Here is a 25,095-nt window from a genome sequence, read left to right on the forward strand (position 1 = left end):
ATGCACTTGCGCAATGTAGAACTTTTTTCTCCGTTCATCAAAACGCTTTTAACGATCGAAGTTCTATTTGCATTTGAAAGCATTTTCACGATTTTAATTGTCCACATGGCTGAGCAAAACAGTGTCTTTGTAAATGTAAAATTATCTCAATTGTTGCAAATTAGGGAAATGTCATTTTAAAAGAAAGACTTACTTTCTGTACAAATTGTTCAAAAATCGGAACAAATGTACTGTCTTCCCTGTAGTATTTTTCAAAATCTAGAATTTGTACATTTTGGGTCAATTTTGGTTGTCCTAGAAAATGACCTTTAATAAATCTGAATAATATGGGAGCCTAATATGAGATCTAGCACAACTGGGACATCATAGATAACATATTGTTTGTATGGCATAGTAAGGTATATGTCTTTTACAGAACTACCTAACGACATAAATAGAACAATTAACAACAGTCTGAACAGATATGTAGAAAATGACTATGTGGTCGGAGACCACAATTATTTCGTTTAGAACATAAATGAAAATTTAAAAAATCCCACCTGCGCTTTCTCAATGAAATTTTTACAGTGTGTTGTACTATTTTTGGGACAAATTATATCAAAATTATAGAAAACTTCATCAGCTCTAACTCAAAATACGGACAATTATATGACGTCTTGAAATCTTTTGACAGCTTCCGAAGTGCTAATTTTTAACATTTTTTTAGCTGGACCAAATCACTACTTTCCTTTAAAATTCTGGACCCAAATTTTTTTACAGTGTAATTTCACCCCCCTACTTGCAATTTGAGGCATTAAACATTGTTAAACATGGAGAAATACATTTGGAAGGGGTATAAAAATTAATTGCAAGTAACCCACTGTCAACACTAGGGACTATATTCGTGAAATCAAGGGATGACAATTGTGGTCTTGGACCATGTAACCTTATAGATGCTGTATGTTATATAGCGATATCTGATCTAGACCAAATAATCTGTCTCTTGTGTGGGTACATTTGTCATTTCATATTTGCTTTTCATCATTTGGCTATTTATTATTTTTTTTTTTTTTTTTTTTTGTGTCCACACGTGAGCCAAATGATGAAAAGAAAATACGAAATGACAAATGTACACACACAAGAGACAAATTATTCGGTCTACATCTGATCATTCCTTCCCTAAACTGATCTGGCCCCAAGTTGATCAGGCCCCAGGACGATCAGGCCCATGTCGATCTGGCCCAACGTCTATCCAGCCCCATAATAAAAAATAAATAATCTATATTGACTTCAGTGGATTTGGTGACAAATTTGAAAAAGAAAAAAATGGAATTTGTATTGTTGATTGATAAAATATGGAACAACTAATTGTTTATATTATAATTATACCCAATAATCTTGAAAACTTGTAATGAATAGTACTCATAGATACCAGGATTAAAATTTTGTACTTGCACCAAACATGTGTTTTGTCTAAAAAAGACTCATCAGTGACACTGTTATAAAAACAGTTAAAAAGGGCCAAATAAAGTAGAAAGTTGAAGAGCATTAATGAGCAATAATTCCTAAAAGTTTTGCCAAATACAGCTAGGATAATCTATTCCTGAGGTAGAAAAGCCTTGGTATTTTAGATATAAATTAAAGTATGAAGAAGCAATAAAACAACATAAAAATACATTTGAAGGCCTTTAAGGTTTCTTGGAACTATAAGAGCCTTCTTGCACCCTAAACCCCCATGGGCATTTTGAAAAGTCGGGAGGATGTGAATCCCAAAACATCAAATACCTGAGCAGGTTTCAAGTTAAAACATTAAAAAAATATGTATAAACTCGTTAACCACCTTAATGTTTAAAACAAACAGTGTATCCACTTTATAGTCATGTCAGTGTTTAATAAAGTCTCCTCACTCCACTGAATTGTTTTTCTGTGAATTATTTACAAAAATAAATCAAAATGATCACAGTTTTGTAATGTCAGCAGATTGTAAATATCTGTCAGTTTGTTCAAATTGATATTTTACAATGTGTTTTTTAATTTAGACCTGCATTGAGTATTTTTGGGAATGCAATTTCAAAAATAAATAATTCAATAAAAGTTAGAACAAATTTAAAATAAAACATATAATATCAACATATAAAATGCTAATTACCAAATATTTACAAATTATTAAGGCCAATTAAAATTAATTGATAGATTTTCATCCCCGCCCGCCCCTCTGAAAACATCCCGCCCCGATTTTTTTTATTTTTATAAATTTACGATTTCCGGATTTTGTTCATATCCGTTTCCGGTAACCGTCAACATTTCGTTTCAATTTTAACTTCCTGTTTCAAATTTCGGTTTTCATATTTCTTCAAGTAGCTTAAAATAATTCTGCAGCTCTATGATGACAAAATCATCTACCGAGAATAGAGATTGATTACGAAAAGGGCATGAAATAATAGGCTTTCAAGTTATACTCTGTGTCCAAGTCTCCAAGTCACGGAATGACACAAATTCTTGTGATAAAAAAACGGTTGATTTTTTCTTTAATAAAAATGACTTTGTGTCAGGAATTTTGGACTGTGCACCCAAAGAGCAAGAATCGTAGAACACATTTGTATAAAAACATAACTGATTAAACAAATTGACACAAGCACGACCTTGTTAGATTTATGACAATATTGAGTTCAAAAAGTCAGCAAACATTCACTTAGAAAATTTTACCCTTGCCGATTTTTTTTTTTTTTTTGTTGTTGACAAACAGCAAACACCCTCAGTTCCAATACCCTCAATAGAGTCATTAAACAACTTCTTTTTTTTTAAGTTCATGTTTTACATTATAATTATATTTGCATCTTGAAGAATCAGAAAAGCACCAACCCTTTTATTTTCAAAACTGTTTAAGTTTTCATTTTATTCTGCACTCGTAATACTTATGTTGCATACAAATGAATATTTGCTTCATTTTATGGAGACAAAAAAAAATTGCTTAGAAAGACAAATAACTTCTGTGAAGGTAGTTCAACTGAAGAGAGCATTTCTCTATTTTTTTGCTGTTTACTAAAAATAGGTTTTTAAAGCAGCAATTACATGTAGAACAGTGGTTGCCAAATAGGGATTTGTATTAAAGATTTGAACAATTCTGTACAATTCCTTATACACGCCGTACATTTACCTATACTGGTTTACTTTTATAAATTGTTATTTGGTTAGAGAGTTGTCTCTTTGGCACTCTTACCACATCTTCCTAGTTCTATATATATGATTTAAGCTTATTATTATGCTTCCCCTTTTAAAAAGGGGTTTTACCTCTGTCTTTCCATCCGTCAGTCCTTCAGTTGTTTTCAGGAACTACTTGACAAGGATTTCTGAAATTTGGTTTCAGGGTTATATAATTCAGCATACTCTGTGATGGGTTTTCAGATTCATCACTAAACAACTTCCTGTTTACCAAAATATTGAGACAGGGATATTACTCAGTGAGAAGTAGCTCACAGTTTAACTTATTACACTTGCATGAATGAAGAACACGTCACCAGAGGGTTTCATAAGAAATAAAAATAAAAAAATAAAATCCTCCCACCCTCCCCATTTTTTTCAAAATTTTGGATGAAAATCTACTAATTAATTTTAGTTGGCCTAATTAAAGATTGATATTTACTTATTAGCTTTTTTGTAAACACTGGAATAACAATTAATAGTTTTAGAATAGCATCATTATTCTGTGTGCCTATCTATCATTGTAGACTTGGACATTATATTTTGCTTGTACAAATGTCCCCGTTTTAGACATGAAAAACAATGAAAAAGACTAATGACTATTATTGACTTTTGTTTTATAAATGTTGATTGTGTTTACGAAATTTGTTTTATAGTTTTACACCCACTAGAAATGACCCTAATTATATAGAGTTTCATTTAAACATATCCTATTTCTATTGTTTAAAACCTGGTACAATGTACTAAAGTTTAAATTAGTTTAACACAAATCAGATACAACAATATTTCATTTACTGACCGACTTTAAAAACGCAACACTCATTTTTGTAGATATTTTTACCAAATCATGTTTTATCCTCATACAACTACTATTCATGCTTATCATACTTCTTTCTCTCTCGAAGAAATCAGCATCTGACTTACCTGTGGTTATTGAACATACCAGTTTTTTGTATCGCACAAATTTCAGAAAGCGAAATTTTGAACCAATAAAAGATTTTTTCTTTTTTTTTTCTTTGTGAAACAGTTCTTTCAATCCTTGGCCATACTTAAATCGGTTAAGAAATGCTCAGACTGAGGAATGTAAAGCTGATTCAAACCATTAGAATTCTGCAAACAAGAAAACGTGAAAGTCCTGAAATCAGACAATTTGACGTCAGAAACTCATCTTACTGTCCTTCTGACAATGATATCGGTAGACAGGATTTGTTCAAGACCATCAATGATCAGATAAACATGTAGTGACAATGCAACGTCAATAGAATTTGATTGCGCAACGTCATTTGCGAGACATGTCAACGGCTAATCAAATTGCTGAATGCCATTTTGCACAGATTTATGGCAAAAATGTTTCCCATTAACTAAACTGGCAAAGAATCGACTGCAGAAAAACATTTAAAGCCTAAAAAGTTTCAACCGCATAATTGCCAAAACCCATTGTCATGGTTGGAACAACTGCAAAATCAGAAGGTGCAAAACAGAACCCTAAACGTGCCGAATAGAATTAATTGACCTTTCTGACAATCATTTTGGCCTTTGTTACAGGCAGTCATTGCTTTTAACGGTGACACATTCATTGGTAAGGGGAATACCAGAGTTACAGTGTATACCACACTATTTGAACATTGAAAATGACGTAATCAATTCAACTTTCAAACTTGCATTTTTTTTTAAACATTGAAGTAATGACAGAACTCTCTGTTCATAAGGTTTTTTTTACAAAAAAATGCATATTTGAAAATGGAAATTAAAAAGAATAATCTAGTGTTGCGTTTCTAAAGTGCATCAGTATATAAACTGTTTCTGTGGATTATTATAGTGTTATTTAAGATAATTCTTGTAGCTTTTAAATTTGAAATATATTTATTTAAAGGTGTCAATCTTTATGCTAGCAATTGATATTTGAACCCTTTCCACTTTGTTACAGTGCCACTGTACAGACTAGATAGTTTTAGGAGTTATAATAATTTGACTTATTATTGGAATTCACATTCACCCCACCCTCATTGTGTTCATATAAAAATTTCATACCAGGATTTATGAAAAAAAAAAGAAAAAATGTCTGAAGACTGTAAGCACTGAAGACCTATGGTATCATTATTTGTGTATAATCAAAGGCTGCATGTTAACCTCTATATATATCCTTTTCTTTTATTATTATACCCCTGCTTTAAAAAAATGGGGGGAATACAGTTTTACCTCAGTCCATCTGTCTGTCTGTCCCATGAATATTTTTGTTGCATCTTTCTCCAGAAGCACATTTCAAGGATTTCTGAAATTTGGTGTCAGCGTTTATATGAGTCAGCTATACCGTCACAGTGATGCGTTTTCAGATTCATCACTCAACAAAGTCCTGTTAACCAAACACTTAAATCATTTTACACATGACATCCAAATTGAAAATTTGCGTCACATATTTCTTAGGAACTACATTACAAGGATTTCTGAAATTTGTTTCAGGGTTTATATGAGTTAGCAATACCTTGTGATGTGCTTTTAGATGCATCACTCAACAACTTTCTGTTTACCAAACACATATTTTTATACTATTAATATTATCAAGTGCAACAGGGTTTCATCAGTGAGCAGTAGCTAGCAGGTAAACTTGTTGCTGTCATCTGACCATCCAAGTCAATTAGGACTATCATATATATAGATAATACATTTGCTGTAAAAAAGGATTTGAACTGACAACATTAGATGAACTTCATAGACCATGTAGCCACCACGTTGACACATATACTGTGGATTCATTAATATTCGTTGGATACCAATTTTCGTGAATTTTGTGGGTACAGGGAAACCACGAAATACAAATGTTCTTAAGGATTGTATGCAGACTTTGCCAAAACCAGGAATTTAAATATCCACGAACATGCAAGTTTCCCTCAATCCACGAAAATTGGTATCCACGAAAATAAATGAATCCACAGTATATCTGATTTTATATCATCAAGAAGTAGAGCTGAAAGAAAGTTGTTTAAACTGTATTTAAACACATATTTAAAAATTCTTTTATTTTCAGGTGAATATATTGTTTTTTGCCAAGAGTAGAGAGTTGAGTGGTGTAAACAGTGCACAGATTACAGTCCTAAGTCAGTGTACATTTACAAATTTGTTGGAGAATATTTTACAACAATACCCTAGGTAATGTTATGAGGGAAGATATCAAGTCCTTTTAAGGTAGAAAGGGGTTGAAATTAGATTAGATCATTTGCTATAGTTTAGAGTTTAAATCAGGCTTTTTATAGGACGGCAAAAATTAAAAAAATTTTGGTCGTATAATGGTATCACTGCGTCTGTGTCATCGTCATCAGCTTCGTCCGAAGACAGATGATTTCCGGATAATAACTTAAGTATAAGTAAATAGAAATCAACAAATTTTCAATACAAGGTTTATAACCACTAAGGAATTAGGGGCACAAATAAGCATTTTCTTGGTTTTTTGCACACCAACATTAGTAAAATTAAATAGAAATCTATGAAATTTAAAAGCAAGGTTAATTACTACAAAAGGAAGATTGGGATTGATTTTGGGAGTTTTTGTCCCAACAGTTTAGGAATTAGGGGCCAAAAGGTCCAAAATCAAAATTGGATTGATTTGATCAAGAATTGAGTTATTGGCGTTCTTTGATATATGCCTAATCTGACCATGTATTTAGATTCTTAATTTTTGGTCCCATTTTCAAATTGGTATACATAAAGATCCATAGGGTCCAAAATTAAACTTAGTTTGATTTTAACAAAAACTGAATTATTGGGGTATTTGATATGCTGAATCTATACATGTACTTAGATTTTTAAATATGGGCCCAGTTTTCAAGTTGCACCAAATCAGGGTCCAAAATTAAATTTTATTTGATTTCAACAAAAATTAAATATATGGGGTTCTTTGCTATGCTGAATCTAACCATGTACTTAGATTTTTCATATTTGGGCCCCTTTATCAAATTGGTCCACATTGAGTTCTAAAGGGTCCAAAATTGAACTTTTATTTGATTTCATCAAATATTGAATTTTTGGGGTTCTTTGATATGCTGAATCAAACCATGTATTTAGATTCTGGATATTGGACTATAATAGGCAAATGTCCAATTTGATTTTTTAGCTCACCTGGCCCGAAGACCCAAATGAGCTTTTCTCATCACTTGGCGTCTGTTGTCCGTTGTCCTTCGTCGTTGTCATTAACTTTTTACATTTTGAACTCCTTCTACAGTACAGAACCACTGAATGGAATAAAACTATACATGGCATGAATGTTCCTTATGAGTTGCTGACCAAGTGTTGTTACTTTGTAGCCTATCCATCATCCAAAATGGCCGCCAGCAGGGGACTTAGTTTAACATAGGACCCTATGGGAAATGCATACAAATGACTTCTTGTAGAAAACCACTGAATGGAACGAAACCAAACATAGCATGAATGTTCCTTATCAGGGCCGTAACTAGCCTCTTTTAAAAGTGAGGCAAAACATCTTCGCCGAGCGTAGCGGTCGACAAAATTTTGGCGAGGGGTCTGGGGGCCGTTCAAGGCCCCCCCCCAGAAGCTCTGAGAAAAATAACGCAAAATCGTGCATTCTCAGCGTTTCCCGGACTCTTTCTTACATTGATAGGCAATTAATTTTTAGCTATTTTTCGACAATATTGTGGTCTCAAAGCAAAAACATAGATTCTATGTAATTATAGACTTTAAGGTTTTAGGGACAACATTAAAAGATCGATATGTAGGATAAGGCAAAAATTGTAATTCTCATAATCATTAATACCGGAGCTCTCTGTTCTTGTCTTGAATTGTGCTTAGACTTTGGTTATTTTTTTATGACTAGATTTAAATATACATGTAGTGACAGTGCAGTATTATACTTTAAGTACTAGTACTGCTTAAGTCGACACTATGGACCATCTTGACCTTGTTTTACGGTATTAATGATTCTTTTATTGTTGAAGACCCTCCAGCAACTATAGATGCAAGATGAAAACAGGAATAAAACTTTGACCATTAATCATTTGTATTTTTTCTATGCATTGACTTTGTGTGCGATTAGGTCCCGTGCACGTTTACTCCATATTCCTTCATGTCCTGTTAAAGGGTGTTAACACGACTTAATGCAAGTTTAACCCTTCAATGTAAAAGGTCAAATGGCAATACATTTTTTTTTCAAATTATTTGATACCGGGAAATTGGTGACCTCACTTTAATCTAAACCATGTCAGCTATCTAGTTTATCTACAAAAAAGGCGAGTTTTGTATTCTTTGATATCAAGTTCAATTCTCCATGCAGAAACAACCATTTTTTTCTGTGTCCAGTAGCATCGTATATTCTTAAAATATTTTCTCGCAAAATGTCTGTACATAGTTGGACATGCAACTTTGCAAAACCACACGTTTACAAATGAAAACCAATACTCAGACTAAAGTCTTAATTTAAAAGTAGGACAATAAATGAACAAAAGACAAACCTGGGACACAGAATTACAAACAATAGACCATCAACACTGAAAACTAAAAGTGAAATAGAAACATGGATCACGAAAAACATGCAGGGGCGACACCAGAGAGTGAAGAGAATTTGCTTTTTGCAAATTACTTTCCATGAAAACAATTTTATATGAAGACAATCTTTTATTTCATTTTTTTTTAAATTTCTAACATGAGGCATTTGCCTCATTTGCCTCAATGTAGTTACGGCCCTGCTTATGAGGTGCTGACCAAGTGTTGTTACTTTGTAGCTGATCCATCTTCCAAGATGGCCGCCAACGGGGGACTTAGTTAAACATAGGACCCTATGGGAAAAGCATACAAATTTCATTTTTTTTTTAGAGAATCACTGAATGGAATGAAACCAAACATAGCATGAATGTTCCTTATGAGGTGCTGACCAAGTGTTATTACTTTGTAGCCAATCCATCATCCAAGATGGCAACCAGCGGGGGACTTAGTTTAAAATAGGACCCTATGGGAAATGCATACAAATGACTTCTTTTAGCGAACCACTGAATGGAATGAAACCAAACATAACATGAATGTTGGTGCTGACCAAGTGTTGTTACTTTGTAGCCGATCCATCATTCAATGTGGCCGCCAGCAGTGGGACTTAGTTTAACATAGGACCCTATAGGAAATGCATACAAATGACTTCTTTTAGAGAACCACTGAATGGAATGAAACCAAATATAACATGAATGTTGGTGCTGACGCATTTTCTCATTTGCATTGATATGCATTTTGTGGCTTAAATTTTTATAGCTTGCTATGTGGTATAAGGGTGATTGTTCAATACTGTGTGGTGATCTATAGTGCTAACTTTCATGTCATTTGGTGACAGATAGAGAGTGGTTTCCTTGGCAATCATACTACCGATCTTATTTTTATGTTGAAAGTTATCTTTGTGATATCAAATGCTTTACTCATTTATCATGATTATACAAGTAATGTACAGCAGAGAAAAGTTTTGATTTGGAGTAAAGTCCTTGAATGAAAAAAAATAAATGTGTATAGATCAGGAAGTGTTTTCTAAAAAACAAAAATGCCAAGGTGATGTCTTTAAGAGAAACATGCCTATGTAAACTGCCCAAATAGGTGTTAAGATAAGGAACAGATTGTTTTAACAATAATGACGCAGCAAAGTTTTGAAATCTCTCTGAGAAAACAAAATATTATAATTTTCCAGTATTGCTGGGTTTTTTTAAAAGAAGTTTGTTGGATGGAAGTTTCCAGTATTTATTTCAATGATTGACATTTCTAGAAATGAAATACAAACAATTTCCAACTGATTGCTATCGTTTAGTAAATGAAACAGATTTTGTAAAATTTATGACAGTTTAACATGACAGTTTTGTTATTAATGTATATTCATTCTCATCTCGGCCGATTACAAAAAGTAGATTTTTTTAAGTCGATATTTAAACTTGAGCAAATTTTGTACATTAAATTGAAATAGATGAGTTATGTCTATTTAATTAATTGAATTGACCTATTATTAATCGGTGACCTGCTTTTGTTTGTGTATTGTATTGTAAACATGGAATGTTAAGTCTACGGTAGATTGTAAGGGAGATAATTTACAGGGGGTATAATTAATGATATGCAGGCTGTAAGAAATGATTGTCTGTGTATTGTATGAAGGACCCGTTACTGTGACATTAATTCTCCATTACTATAACATCTGTCTTGGGTTTTTAAAAGGCTGCTCAAAGATTTAAATGTATTATAAAGCTAGATGCAGTTTAAACTGGATAGGAATACCAGATTTGGAATGTTCATGAAGAGGTTGTTATTATATATTTCATAGATTCTTAATTTCATTGTGCTTTTGGAAATAAAGAAATAAAAACAAGGGTTTCATAAATCAATGGCAAATTGTGTTTTTTTTCAGGGAAAATGAAAATCATGAACTTTAAGAGTTATCGTACTTGAGATCTACTTTTAAAAATGGTCAATAACAACAAATGTGTTCATCTGTTAGGGGTCATCCATAATTGTCAACCATTTTCCAAAGTGTACAAAACATACACTTTTTCAGACCCCCCACCCTCCCTCAGAAAGTGTACATCAACCATTTTCAGATTTCAAGACAAGAATCAATAATTCTTAATAAAAGAAGATTCTGTCTATAAAAGTTTAGTTTAATATAGAAATTTGCATTGAAAAGAAACTGAAACATATCTGACTGTTTTATTTCATTTGATGAAAAAAAAAGCGTACTGTAAAAATGTTGATTTTATAACCCCCTCCCCCCAAGTGTACGTTATGTACACTTTGAAAAATGGTTTGATAATTATGGATGAACCCTTATCCAATTTTCTTTAAAATGGTTGCTAAGAAGCCTAATGGATATAATTACTTATTTTTATGATTTACCTTGATTCAGCATACTATAAATCTGCTTCAGCTAAATAAAAACTTAAAAAGCTCTTGTAACATTCAGAATTAAATTAAATTAAAAGAAGAAAATAGGTGGACCAATGAATAGTTTTAAAGCCCCTTTAATTATATCTAAACATTTATTCAGAAATGAGATATGATTCTTTTTTTGTACAAATTTAATTTGATGTGTAGAAAAGTAGGTAGTTTATTTGTATAAGTTAAGGCAATATCTTTAACTCAGACAAATAGTTCTGATCTGGTTTCCTGCCAATAGATTGCACAGTAGATATAATTCAATCAGCTTATATTCATTAATTGTACCAAAGGTCAAACAATTATTAGATCAAGATGATTTTTAATCAAGGATGTATTTTGAAATTCATAAAATAAAACATTTAGAATATGATTAAAAATGCATACTTTATTGTCATTTTCACAGTTTACAGCTCGTGATGGCCGCTATGCAAGAAAACACATAGAAAAGACAACTGCAATTATCCATTAACATTATCATCCATAAACTGAGTGTATTTGTTAGTTTTGGGTCATTATATGATTTCTCTGTAAAGACTAAATAGATGGATGAAGGAGAATAAAACAGAGTCAAGTTCTGGTGAAGAGATATCTAGAAAGATATTGTTAATTTCAGAAAAAAAGATCTACAAACTTTTAAGAAGAGAAAAGATATTGACTATAGTTTGGTTGATATTTTATACTTCACCAAATTTATTGTCTGTAACAGTTAGGAAGAACTTTATAGGGAAAAAGTTGTTATCATGTGTGTTATCATGATCATAAATTGTTCAGCCAAACAGTAGATTTCAAGTATTAGTTCTTTATTTAATTTTTTACAGCTTAGCTGTTATTTCTGAGAATATTATATTAGCTCTGAATGAAGACTACTTATCAAAAGACAGTGATGTAAATTTACAAGAGGGTGATGAAATAGCAGTGATACCACCTATAAGTGGAGGGTAATTAAAATGGTGAGTATCCGCTTCCAGCTTCAGTGGCAGTGGCGGTGTCAATAATGTATTAGTTTATTTTTAGGTCTAGTTTATGAAGAAATACAAGTGGTAGGTCAAGGACATTTGGTATGCACTTGTATAGCATTGACACATCTCATTTCCATGGAGATTATGTGGCCTTGTCCCCTCAGTCATGGTCTATTGACACTGAAACTTTTGCTTACATGTATTAGTTTTTGATTAGGTCAGTTTACAGGGAACTACTAGTGGTAGGTCAATGATTTTTTGGGATGCAGTTGTATAAGCATTGACATTGGCCACAACATTTGTAAGACTAACATTCTGGCAACAAACTTTTAAAAGGGACCTTTGAAATCCAATTATATGTCTTTAATTCCATTGAGATTATTTGACTCTGCCTCCTTAGTCATGGTCTATTGATTTTGAACATTTTGTTCAGTTTACATGTATGAGTTTGTGATTAGATCAGTTTAAGATGAACTACTAATGTTAAGTCAATGATATTTGGTATGCAAATTTATAGGCATTTTCAAGTATCGTTTTCATGGAGATTATATAGCCCCATCCCCTCTTCATGGTTCATTGACCTTGAAACTTTTACATAATTTACAAGTTAATGTTTGTTTTTAGGTTTATTTAAAGGGTCTTAAACTACAAATTATGACGTAGAATAATTGTTATATTGCTGATGAATTCTATATGTTTATCTGTAGATGATTTTGACTGGGTTGAACAAAGTCACCAACAACTATCCTATGTGCAGTTTTCAATCTAGATTTCTGAAAAAACATCACAAAATAAATGGTACATATATTAAAGTTGGCACCTGCTATTGAGAAATTGTGTATGGAACTTTCACATATAATGTTTCAAATATTTAAATGTTCAGTATAGAGAACTTTTAAGGAAACATTATGCCAAACCCTGCTATTTTGAGTCTGATCTATTTTGAAGTTTTTATACATAGTTAATATTATACAATAACAATATTAATAGTATGTGATTTATTACTTTCAGGAAAATCATGTAGAAATAAGAGAGAACAAACTAGATCTTGAAAAGATCACCAGTACTGTAACATCACCCAGCTGTGGAGCTGTTTCTGTCTTTATAGGTAAGAGAATAACTCATCACCATTAGATGAAAAAACAGGTAAGCCAGTCATTGGACACAACATTCTGGTAACACACTTTTAAAAAGGAACCTTTGAAATCCTATTATGTCTTTGATGAGGGCACACAGATATTGTGGTTCTGTAAATTTTAGGGAGAGGGAAGTCAAATTTAAATTTTTTGTAGAATTTATTGGCAAAAGATGTAAAATTTATTTAAGAATTGAATGCTTCTTTTTGTAAATTTATTGGGGTTTAAAAGCGTTGACCAAAGTGCATTTTGTTTGGAAGCACTTCATTCTAAAAATGTCTGCACGGTCAACTCTTTTACAGCCTTATAAAATTTCGGAAAGTAGCATTCAATACTTACAATTACATTTTTTGCTAAAGTTTTTGTTTTATTTACCTTTGCACTTTATTGTGGAAGCTTATGTCATCATGATTGTTACATTTCATTTAGAAATGAAAGTTACTTTCAGTATGACACAAGATTACTGTTAGCCAATCAAAATAACTTATTATAATGAAACACACATGGAATGTAATTTTATAGTTAAAAAAACTAAATTGCAACTGAAAGTAAAGAGTGGTGAATAGATTGTGTATATCTTAAAGTATACCAAGCATGCTTAATTGAGTGTATATCTTAAAGTAAACCAAGCATGCTTAATTGAGTGTATATCTTAATGTATACCAAGCATGCTTAATTGAGGCATTTTGTCTGATAAAATAATGTTTATTATATTCTAATTCGCCAATTCAAACGAATATAAATTATTTAATAAATAAAACAACACATAAATAGGATAAGTGTGCCGACAGCTGTAGCAGCCTTTAATATTAACTTTACATTCAATATGATTCTCAAACTAAAGTCCTTAAGTTTAAATTCAGGCACACTACCAATCCAATCATACAATAGCACAGTAATATACAGTAACAGTAACACAATCAAAAACTATCTACAAAAGAGGAAAAATTCATATTAATATAATGTAATATATGCATATACTCCCATTAACGATAACCATCTCATAAAAGGGTGGGTGGGTGGGTAAACATAATAACGAATGCTGCTACGTTGAACTATAGGCAAACTTCGAATAACTTAATTTTCTCAAACTAACCCCTTAAGTAATACTTAATCATGCTTTTCACAAAAATCATGAGGGCATATACCAGTAAAACCGGCAATACGGGTATATGCCATCCAATCAAATTGAACGTAAACACACACCATGTGCTTGATATAAACACACACACATGTTTATAGTAAACAATCACTTGACCGTTACAACGTCATGTGACTTAATACCTTTAATAAATATATTAATTTTCAACAAATAAAATTGGTGTGATTGTCTGCAAAGAAGTTATAATGAAACTGTTATGACTTAACACATCAATGGTCACTAGAGACATATCAAGTATTGACACTATGTGATTTTGTCTTTGACATCAATTACGAAACCATAATGATATATCATGGTTGATTGATTTGTAAGTGAAACTTATAATTACACTATTGATGAAATCATTGGTAAAGAGACTTTTAATGACTAAGGGTCAATAGAGTTTTCTTTAGATAATTTGATTTATTACTTAGTCTTAATGGTGGATGTTTGTTGCATGTATTTCTAAAGTAAAACATCTTTTGTCAGAGAAGTAATTTCTCGAAATAATTGATGCAATCCAGTGACATGAATGTAATGTCATAAGATACTGATTTAGGAACCAATACTTTGATTGATTCATTTTAATATTTAATTGGAAGTTTTATTTCTATCTTTGAAGTAAATTAGTTCATTGAAATAATACTTGTGAAGTCCATGATTCCAAAATAGAATTAAAACAGTACAGACTAGTTAACCTAATACAGAAAAATGAAACTTTTGGTGCAATAGAAGTGCATTTGTATTAAAAGTTTCTGATCTTTTACGATCAAGACCAAAATATATGAAAATCCACAAACCAAGAAACATATATATAAAGATCAAGCAACTGGAAATGGTCTAGAGCAAAAGATAAAACTTTTTGTTTATTCATGTAAATGGATAAAATATATTGGAATCTTAAACCTAAAGCAAAAATCTTCATTCTATAAATTAAAAGCAGTATAAACAATGTACATTGAAAACAAAGCTAGTTCTGATACTTGTTTTCTCTATTTGATTTCTTCATATTTTGTGATCCAATGAACTGTTGTTCATATCTTTGACTTTTAAGTTATTGGATATTCATGAATAGATAATTTAGTTTGAATAGTTTTACACAAGTCATTTTTGGGGTCCTTTATAGCTTGTTACTTGGTGTGTGTCAAGGCTCTGTGTTGAAGACCTTACATTGACCTATAATGGTTTACTTTACAAATTGTGACTTGGATGGAAAGTTGTCTCATTGGCAATAATACCACATCTTCTTATACTGTGACCTATATTTTGAATTTTAAGTTGTTGCCAATCAAAATTATTTGTAGTTTTCAATAACCACTGACATGGTTCATACTATTTTTGTTTAATTTCAAGGAACTACAAGAGATAATTTTGATGGAAAGAGAGTGAAGACATTAGAATATGAAGCTTACATTCCTATGGCAAAAAAGAAAATGTCTGAAGTTTGTCAACAGATTAGAGATAAATGGGAAGTGGAATGTATTGCTATGGAACATAGAATAGGGTAAGGGAGACAACTATTGTGACAAATGTAAAGTTTTTTGCAAAACATCATTTGAACAAGACAAAAAGGTATTCTGCTTCAAAAGTCATTTCTAAAACACCTGATATTTTTTTAAACTGGCCCTGGCGCCATAAAAGTTCAGAGTTATTTTTTTGCTTAGTCTGAGAATAATCATTTTAGCTATGATGATAGATGCCTGATTTTTCAATTCCATTTTTTGTATTTTACCATTGACTTCTTGATTTTTAGATTGCTTAGTAATGACCGACAAACATGTATCTGACCATATCTTGACCCTTATTAGGCAAAGTACCATTCATTTGACTATTCTTACTTAACATTTAATACATTTAATTATTTATTTTACAGACTTGTTCCAGTAACAGAGGCCAGCATCATTATAGCCATATCCTCACCACATAGAAAAGAAAGTCTAGAAGCTGTTCAATATGCTATTGATACTGTTAAAGCTATTGTTCCTGTTTGGAAAAAGGTACAATTATAAAGACTAAGTATGAACATCCTTTAAATGTTACTGTTTATTGTTATAATGCATATTGGAATTTAGATAATGTTTAGTATGCCAATTAACTTTTAAAGAAAGTTCATACTTAATAAGTCAATACTGTAACTTAAGAAATTATTTGGTTCACTTATTATTACGATTTTTGAAAAATGGACAGTAAAGTGAGATTAATTATTGCAATTTTTGGGAAAATCTTAATACAGTATCAGATATCAAAATGCAAATTCTTCTTATTATGGCTTTCACCCATTCCAATTATTGGCATTTATAAAAACCTCACAATAATTTCTAAATTAACAGTAATTGTATTGTCAAGGGTGTTTTGTACCTTGGCTGTGAAATATTCAGGACCTGGTACAATTTCATTTTTGATAATGAAATAGGTTACTTAAAATATGTTAATTAGAAGACAGTTAAATGCCTTGTACAATTTAAAGTTAAAATAGAGATTTAATGTTCAGCATACCATGAACATACAGTCTTCTACAAAAGACAAGTATCTTTCTATATATCAAACTCTTTTAAGAACTACCAATGCACATTCACTACTGTAGGACAAAATATTTGTATAAAACTTGATTGGTTACTGCTGCAATTAAATAGGATTTAAAAAGATTAGGTTCGATAAGGCCCTAAATGGCCCCCTTTTTGGCCTCGCAACGAAGTTGTCGGTGCCATATAGTTTTACCTTTGTCCGAAATTCCGTAATTCCGATATTCCGTAATCCGTCATTCTGTCATTCCGCAACAAACCATTATAAGGATTTTTTTTTCTCAAAGCCTTCAGATATTGGGCTGATTTTTGGTATGAGAGTTAACCATGATGAGTTACAGATCAATTACAAGTTTTGTTCCACTTCACTTATTTTTGCTGAAATTACAGGACTTTGATAAATTATTGAAAATCATAGTTATACAGATTTTTTTTCTATACTCCTTCAGATTTTGAGCTGATTTTTGATATGTGAGACTACCATCATTTTTGTGTCCACATGTGTTATTGAAATTGCTGATTTTTCAAAATTTTTGGGACGGGGCCATTCGTGTCGCTTTGACACATCTAGTTTAGCCTTAATTTCAAATTGGGTTTTATTTACCAATATCACGATGAATAATAGCTAATACAGTGTCTCGATTGGAAATAAGTCTTTTTGTTGCAAATTTACATTCCTGTGTTTTATTCATGATGTCACAAATAGTACTCATTTTGATTTTCCACAAAAAAAACAAGTAGTTTCCATTGAATATTTGGACAGGAAACAAAGAGAGCAAACAAATGTCTTTACAAACATTATTGTCAAAGATCTTTTTGTTGTCTAACTTGGATATTTAGGTTGTTTACCGCTGCACTCTATGTTTCCTGATCTTAAATTTGGCTGAAATCCTGGTGATTTTGTCAAATTTCGCCAAAATCTCTATTATGAACTAACTGGGATGTAAAAATCAACGCTTAAGAATGAAACTATGAAAGAAATTGTTCTTTAAAATATTCTCTCATATCTTAAGTCAACTTACAATATTTTTTATCTTGTAGCATTGAACTTGACTCTTACCGAACTTACTCCTTTCATGTACAAATTATTATACCCAACCTTATTAGTATACCCCAAATCTGAGAGTTGGGGCTATATTGCAATCACCCTGTCCCTCAGTCTGTCTGTCTGTTCATCTGACCATTCTTTCGTTTTTTATCAAGCATGTATTCTTGTCTTATCAAATAATTAGCACTTTTTGCATTTTGCATAGAATTTTAGAATTAAAGTTTAATGATGATGGTTAATTAAAAAAATAATCAATAATTGATTTTATATTTATTTCTAGGAAATATATGAAGACGAATCATCGCAGTGGAAAGAAAATAAAGAATGTTACTGGAAATTTTCCTGACCAAGGTGTCTTTAATAAGACCATTGTGTTAATAAATTGACTCTATTACAAAGAATGATATATGGTCGCAAACAGATATTACTGTATGTTTTTAGACTTGAACATATTGATGGGATATCTCCAGATTTGGCATGAAAATCTGCTAAATAAGGGAAACCTTCCATATTTCCTCAAAATTCCACTTGGATGACTTCTTATCTTTTCAATTTATATATTATTTCTAAAGTAAATAAATTCTCATTCTGGGTTGAAGAAATTGGATGATTAAAATTAATGTTTTTGTCAGATGTTCTTCACCATAAATTTTGGTCTTTAATGATGAGGTTACCTCTGATTTTTGTCGAGCCTGCAACTTTTGTTGCAGAAAGCTCGACATAGGGATAGTGATCCGGCGGCGGCGGTGTTAGCTCACTTCTTAAAAGCTTTATATTTTAGAAGGTGGAAGACCTGGATGCTTCATACTTTGTATATAGATGCTTCATGTTAAGAAGTTTCCGTCAGTCACATGTTCAATGTCCTTGACCTCATTTTCATGGTTCAGTGACCACTTGAAAAAAAAGTTCAATTTTTTTGTAATGTTGAATTCTCTCTTATTATAAGTAATAGGATAACTATATTTGATATGTGCGTACCTTGCAAGGTCCTCATGTCTGTCAGACAGTTTTTACTTGACCTCGACCTCATTTCATGGATCAGTGAACAAGGTTAAGTTTTGGTGGTCAAGTCCATATCTCAGATACTATAAGCAATAGGGCTAGTATATTCGGTGTATGGAAGGACTGTAAGGTGTACATGTCAAACTGGCAGGTGTCATCTGACCTTGACCTCATTTTCATGGTTCAGTGGTTTTAGTTAAATTTTTTGTGTTTTGGTCTGTTTTTCTCATACTATATGCAATAGGTCTACTATATTTGTTGTTTGGAATGATTGTAAGGTGTACATGTCTAGCAGGCAGATGTCATGTGACCTTGACCTCATTTTCATGGTTCAGTGGTCAAAGTTAAGTTTTTGAGTTTTGGTCTTTTTATCTAATACTATATGCCATAGGTCAACTATATTTGGTGTATGGAAATATTTTATGATCTTTATGTCAGTCGCGCAGGTTTTATTTGACCGTGACCTCATTTTCACGGTTATTGGTCTTTGCTTAGTTATCTTGGTTAATGTTAAGTTTATGTGACAGTTGTAATAAAGCTTAGCTTTATACTTTGGACTATCAACATAATATCAATGATAAGTATAAAAGGCGAGACATTTCACTGTGTGCACTCTTGTTATAGACAAGTAAGATGGTCCGAGACCACAATTAATTCGTAGTGCATTTCTTTTAGAACATAAATGAAAATTAAAAAAATCCCACCTACGCTTTCTCAATGTAATTTTTACAGTGTGTTGTACTACTTTTGTGACAAATTATAGAAAAATTATAGAAAACTTCATCGGCTCTAACTCAAAATATGGACAATTTTATGTTTAGGGTGTCTTGAAATCTTTTGACAGCTTCCAAAGTGCTATTTTAAAACTTTTTCAGCTGGACCAAATCACTACTTTCCTTTAAAATTCTGAACCCAACTTTTTTTACAGTGTAATTTCACCCCCCTACTTACAATTTAAGGCATTAAACATGGAGAAATAAATTTGGAAGGGGTATAAAAAATATTGGCATGTAACCCACTGTCAACACTAGGGACTATATTTGTGGACAACGAAAAATCAAGGGACGACAATTGTGGTCTCTGACCAGATAAAGAAAGCAGGGGCAATATTGTTACTGCTCTAGTTTCACTTTTTCAGACTTCTAGTTTATTACTAATTTTGGTTAATTTTTCTTGAAGATGATTTTAAATGGCCTTATGAGTAAATTGTTTAATATATAATCATTATGTATGAAAAATATTAGTTTATTAAATATTTTATAAATTTAATTTATTAATAATCTATTTTAAAATTAATGTAATTGTGATGGTTGTAAATGCAGAAATAAAATTGGTGCTTTTTGGTGTATGATGTTTAATAAAGAACAATTTTATACTTATAACAATGTCTCTTATTTTTATGAACATCTGTGTGTTTCTTACATGTATTTTGAATTTATATTTTCTCCAGTTTAAAATTAAAATAAAAATTATAATTAAAAAAAAAAATTCAATTATCATTATCATTATACTGATAAATTTTCAGATCTCCTTAATTCCCTGTTTTAAAATAAGATGTACAAAGATTTACCTCTGTTTTTCTGCCACTCTATAACACTTTATTTATGCCCCTGCCACAGCAGAGGGAGCATTCAGTTTTAGCCTTGTCTGTCTGTCTGTCTGTACATCTGTAAGTAACTCCAATAGTTATTTGCTGTTCTCTAACTTTAGTTTGCCTCAACCAAATGTTATGAGATTTATACACAATGCTCATTACCACAACATACAGATAAAGTTTAAATTTTGGTGGTGTCACTTTTAACCATTCAGAGTTGAAGTTTACCCCTACCAGCTGTTATGAAACTTTAACACAATGCTTATTACCACAAAATACAGATCAAATTTGAATTTTGGTGTCATCAATTATACTGCTTTTGAGTTATGCCCCTTTACAATTTGAAAAGTTGCTGAATTTTTCGTTTCCTTTCTCTAACTAAATTTTGCCTGAACCAAATGTTATGAAACTTATACACAAGTAGTGTTGTCAGTGGTGGAGCCAGAACTTTTCATTAAGGGGGGCTGGTTGACGGACATAAGGGGGAGGGGCCGCTCCAAAACCAAAGTAGAATAAGGTGGGCAACACATGCTCTGTGAGCCTCTAGTTTTTTCATGCTATTAGATATGGATTTGATATTTGGTATATAGTTTTATCATGACCAGGTACATATTGGTAAGTTTCAATTTTGCTCTAGTCTACACATTTTGTGCAGAGTTATGGTCCTTATATTTAGAAAATATATGCAAATAATCAGTTTTCTGCGCTTATTTTTTTTGAACTTGAAGATATTAATTTCCTTTTTGGTGTATGGTTTTATCATAAATAGTTAAATATCAAGTTTGAATTTGTTCCTGTCTGATCATTTTGTGCAGGGAAATGGTCCATGGACTTCTAAAATTCATGCAAGTTATCAGTTTTTCACACTTTTTCATCATGCTTTTAGATATTTTTTTGATATTTGCTATATAGTTTTATCATGGCCAGTTACAGATTGGCAAGTTTGAATTTTGTTCTAGTCGAAAATTTTGTGCAGTTATGGTCCTTGTACTTTGAAAATACATGAAAGTAATCAGGTTTTTGTACTTATTTAGTCATTTTGTTCCAGTACCTACCTTGTTATATTACAGCATTAGCAAACCAAAGGTTCTTGACATGTGGTGGCAAGCAATATGATTGTTAGCTATCTTGCTAATTTCATTTACCATTTTGCTGTCTGTTTAATCAGTAAACACTATCAGTTTATTTTGCATGTTTAGGCAGTTACTTCATACTGGAGGTAACAAGACCTTATTTGATACAGGGTTCTTGTGAAGTCTCATGCAAATCCCCTGTATGTTATTTCTTTTGTCTTATGTGCAATTTAATGAACCAGTGCATGTAAGAACAAAGTTTTAAACAACTACAGGCCAAGTTCGTCTTTTAACAATGAGAAAAACGATATGTTCCACAGATCCAAAAGCCCAAGTAAGCTTTTTTCATGACTTGGTATATGTTGTTGTCATTAGTAATTATCTTCATTTTCTTGCATTAACTTCTCCTCAAACTACTGGGCCCAATTTAACCAACTTATCCACCATCATTATTTACATGTCTTGTTCGAAACATGTGTCCATGTCCAATGATCAAGTTGTGGTAATCTCATTGGCAATCATACCACAACTTCTTAAATATACACGTACATTTGTAAAATGGTAGTTGTGTCTAGAATCTTGAAAACCACTATAAATAGAGAAAATCTAACCTGATAGTCTAGACATGTTAAGAATGTAAGAATTTAATTACCCAGTAGCCGTTTGATTTAAAGGAGTTATTGCCCTTAGATGAAAAAAAATGACATCGTGGTCTATTATTTTGGGGAAATAAAACGGGTAGATATATAGAAAACTTAAATAACAAAAATCATCGGCAAGACGAGAATTACAAATAAGTCAACTTTGCCAAAATCGTCAGTAACCTGTTTATTGGAGTCATTACCCTTTAATAACAATTTGTTTTACCCTTCTTGTGTTTAAGGCAAAAACTTGAATAGAAGTACATGATCAACAAAAAGAGATGATCGTTTATATCAAAGTCTACAAAGTTGTAAAGTGTTCAATTCTAAACATTCACATAGACATCGGTGAGTAACACAGACACTTTAGAGCATCTAGCTATATTAGTATGTATACCATATAAACTTTACTGAATGCAGTGTTATAAAAGAGTTAAGTTTCCTACCGAAGGTCAGTGTTTCTCTCCTAACAATCCAGCATTCCTATACCGATAAAAACTCGACTGCAAAAAAAAGGTAATTGCAATAGTACTGAAAGTGACATCAAACCGATCAACCAATCAAATCGATCTCATAAAGTAAAAATCTGTTTGACTGAAAAACTTTTTGAAATTTCGTACCAAAATTATTTTGAAAACAATGGCAAATTAATGAAGCCTTTTCAATTTACATTCTGTTTGCTGAATACCACAGGGACTAGGTTAGCATATTTAAATTTTGTCAATCAATGGGTTTTTTTTAATTTTTTTAAGTATTTCCTGTCTATTTGTATTACATTATTCACGTATTTGACGTTAACAACATTATTTCTTTCAGTTTTTTCCAATGTGCAATTTACTTTCCATATCCGTATACTGAAAAAAACATTATTTCTTTGTTTTCCAGCAATGCGCAGTTTACTATCCATATCCGTTTTTTCAGTATACGGATATGACAATCACACCACCGAAGGTATGCTTATCCAGAAAGTCACTGCCGTGGCTCAACAGAGATTTCATCCGAATGTTGGAATGTAAAATAACACATTATAAGCACGCAAAGAGAATCAAAACAGTGAAATTGATGTTTAAAAGAGCTTCCAGGAAAAAACAAAACCATTCTGGCGTTATGTTTAATCCAGACAACAGGAAAACATTGGTATGTACCAGCAATGAAACAGAATGGAGCCCTTGTTATATGTAATTTTAAGAGACGGCATATATACTTCTAATCGACATTTACTAAAGACGTACTAAATGTAACACTAAACATTGAGAAGATAGCTGCTGAGTCAATACCACCACTGATAATAACAACAGACAACTTACCACACATCTTCCTGGAAAATTGTTCTAAACAATTAGCACCTGGGTTAAGACACAATAATATTTCGGCAAACCATACGCTCAGGTACCTATAACATACTCATTGGTTAGAATCGGAAATCAATCCTGTATTAAGAAAAGGAAATATTAACACACCAAAAAAAAAAAACCCACCATAATAGATATAGGAAGATGTGGTGTGAGTGCCAATGAGACAATAAACCTGATTCTCTTACCTGCATTATCTGAAAGATGCCTGGATATTATATGCTCACATCTCCTGAAACGCATAGTAAGGAACCATAAACTCTATTTGTGACGATAATACATATATAGGAAGATGCGGTTTGAGTGCCAATGAGACAACTCTTGCATCCAAGTCACAATTTGTAAAAGTAAACCATAATAGGTCAAGGAACGGTCTTCAACACAGAGCATTGGCTCACACTGAACAGCAAGCTATGAAGGGCCCAAAAAAAATACACGTGTCAAACCATTCAAACGGGAAAACCAAGTCTAATCTATATGAACAAACGAGAAACACTTATGAACCAACAAAACATCGACAAATGACAACTACTGAACACCAGATTCCTGACTTAGGACAGGTGCAAACAATTGCAGCGGGATTAGACGTTTTGATGGTACCAAACCTTCTCCCTTATCTGAAACAATAGTGTACATCACAACATAGAAAGACACACTGTAAAATATTAATACATATTCTGTTTGTTAGTTTTGTTCACACAACGACATAGTTGTCACTTTAATTGAATTTTACACGACTGTCATACACGTGGGAGGTTTAGCTAGCTATAAAACCAGGTTAAATCCACCGTTTTCTACAAAAATATTCTACAAAAATAAATGCCTGTACCAAGTCAGGAATATGACAGTAGTTTTGTGATTTTAATTCGCACTACACTCAAGCATGGCTCTCGTTCAGGTTTCTTGTGTGAAACCCAACTTTCAATTACAGCTTTGAACGACTTACTACAACATTATTACAAAGCTCATCAGACAGATAATATTGTGATACTACAGGGGCGGATCCATGTCCCCATTTAAATGCATTGATTGTTAAACAAAAGTTGAAAATCACGCTATTCATACATTCATCATATATATATATATGAGTAAAATCTACATTTAAAAGTTTATCAAAATAATTATACCATTCATGATACCTTTCATCAGAGTATATACAATTATGTTTTACTTAGTTTTGCTCATAAAAATCCAGAGCACTCACTTGGCGTCCGTCGTTTGTCGTCGTCCGTCGTCGTTATTATAACTTTTACAAAAATCTTCTCCTCTGAAACTACTGGGCCAAATTAAACCAAACTCGGCTTTAATCATTATTGGAGTATCTTGTGTCCGGTGACCGGCCAATCAACGAAGATGGCCGCCATGGCTAAAAATAGAACATAGAAATAGAAAATGTAGATTTTGGCTTATATCTTTGAAACTAAAGCATTTATAGCAAAATTGAAAGGAGTAAAATTGTTCATCCGGTCATTTTATATCTGCCCTGAAATTTACAGATGAATTGGACAATCAGTTGTTAGCGGGTTGGTAATTTGGTAATTTTAA

At 32.0% G+C, this 25,095-nt stretch overlaps 2 protein-coding genes across 2 annotated transcripts; both read left to right on the plus strand.

Moving 5' to 3' along the window:
* The first annotated feature begins 25 nt into the window (after positions 1-25).
* On the plus strand, positions 26-12,033 carry LOC139519208 (molybdopterin synthase sulfur carrier subunit-like). Its single transcript, XM_071311110.1, has 3 exons — positions 26-135; positions 6,206-6,327; positions 11,901-12,033. Exons 1-3 carry the CDS (start codon positions 106-108, stop codon positions 12,022-12,024), a joined length of 276 nt encoding a protein of 91 aa, XP_071167211.1. The 5' UTR covers positions 26-105; the 3' UTR covers positions 12,025-12,033.
* LOC139519206 (molybdopterin synthase catalytic subunit-like) lies at positions 11,901-19,857 on the plus strand. Its single transcript, XM_071311108.1, has 5 exons — positions 11,901-12,032; positions 13,053-13,149; positions 15,672-15,822; positions 16,192-16,315; positions 18,169-19,857. The coding sequence occupies exons 1-5, from the start codon at positions 12,030-12,032 to the stop codon at positions 18,232-18,234; spliced, it is 441 nt and encodes a 146-aa protein (XP_071167209.1). The 5' UTR covers positions 11,901-12,029; the 3' UTR covers positions 18,235-19,857.
* Positions 19,858-25,095: the final 5,238 nt, after the last annotated feature.

This window comes from Mytilus edulis, chromosome 4 (assembly GCF_963676685.1).
Source record: "Mytilus edulis chromosome 4, xbMytEdul2.2, whole genome shotgun sequence".
Lineage (NCBI taxonomy): Eukaryota > Metazoa > Mollusca > Bivalvia > Mytilida > Mytilidae > Mytilus > Mytilus edulis.

Coding starts and splice junctions, on each gene's coding strand:
- LOC139519206 (XM_071311108.1), top strand. Junction 13,150..15,671: donor AGCTGTTTCTGTCTTTATAG/GTAAGAGAATAA, acceptor TTTAATTTCAAG/GAACTACAAGAGATAATTTT. Junction 15,823..16,191: donor GCTATGGAACATAGAATAGG/GTAAGGGAGACA, acceptor TTTATTTTACAG/ACTTGTTCCAGTAACAGAGG.
- LOC139519208 (XM_071311110.1), top strand. CDS start 106: ATGGCTGAGCAAAACAGTGTCTTTGTAAAT. Junction 136..6,205: donor AAAACAGTGTCTTTGTAAAT/GTAAAATTATCT, acceptor TTTTATTTTCAG/GTGAATATATTGTTTTTTGC. Junction 6,328..11,900: donor ATTTTACAACAATACCCTAG/GTAATGTTATGA, acceptor AATTTTTTACAG/CTTAGCTGTTATTTCTGAGA.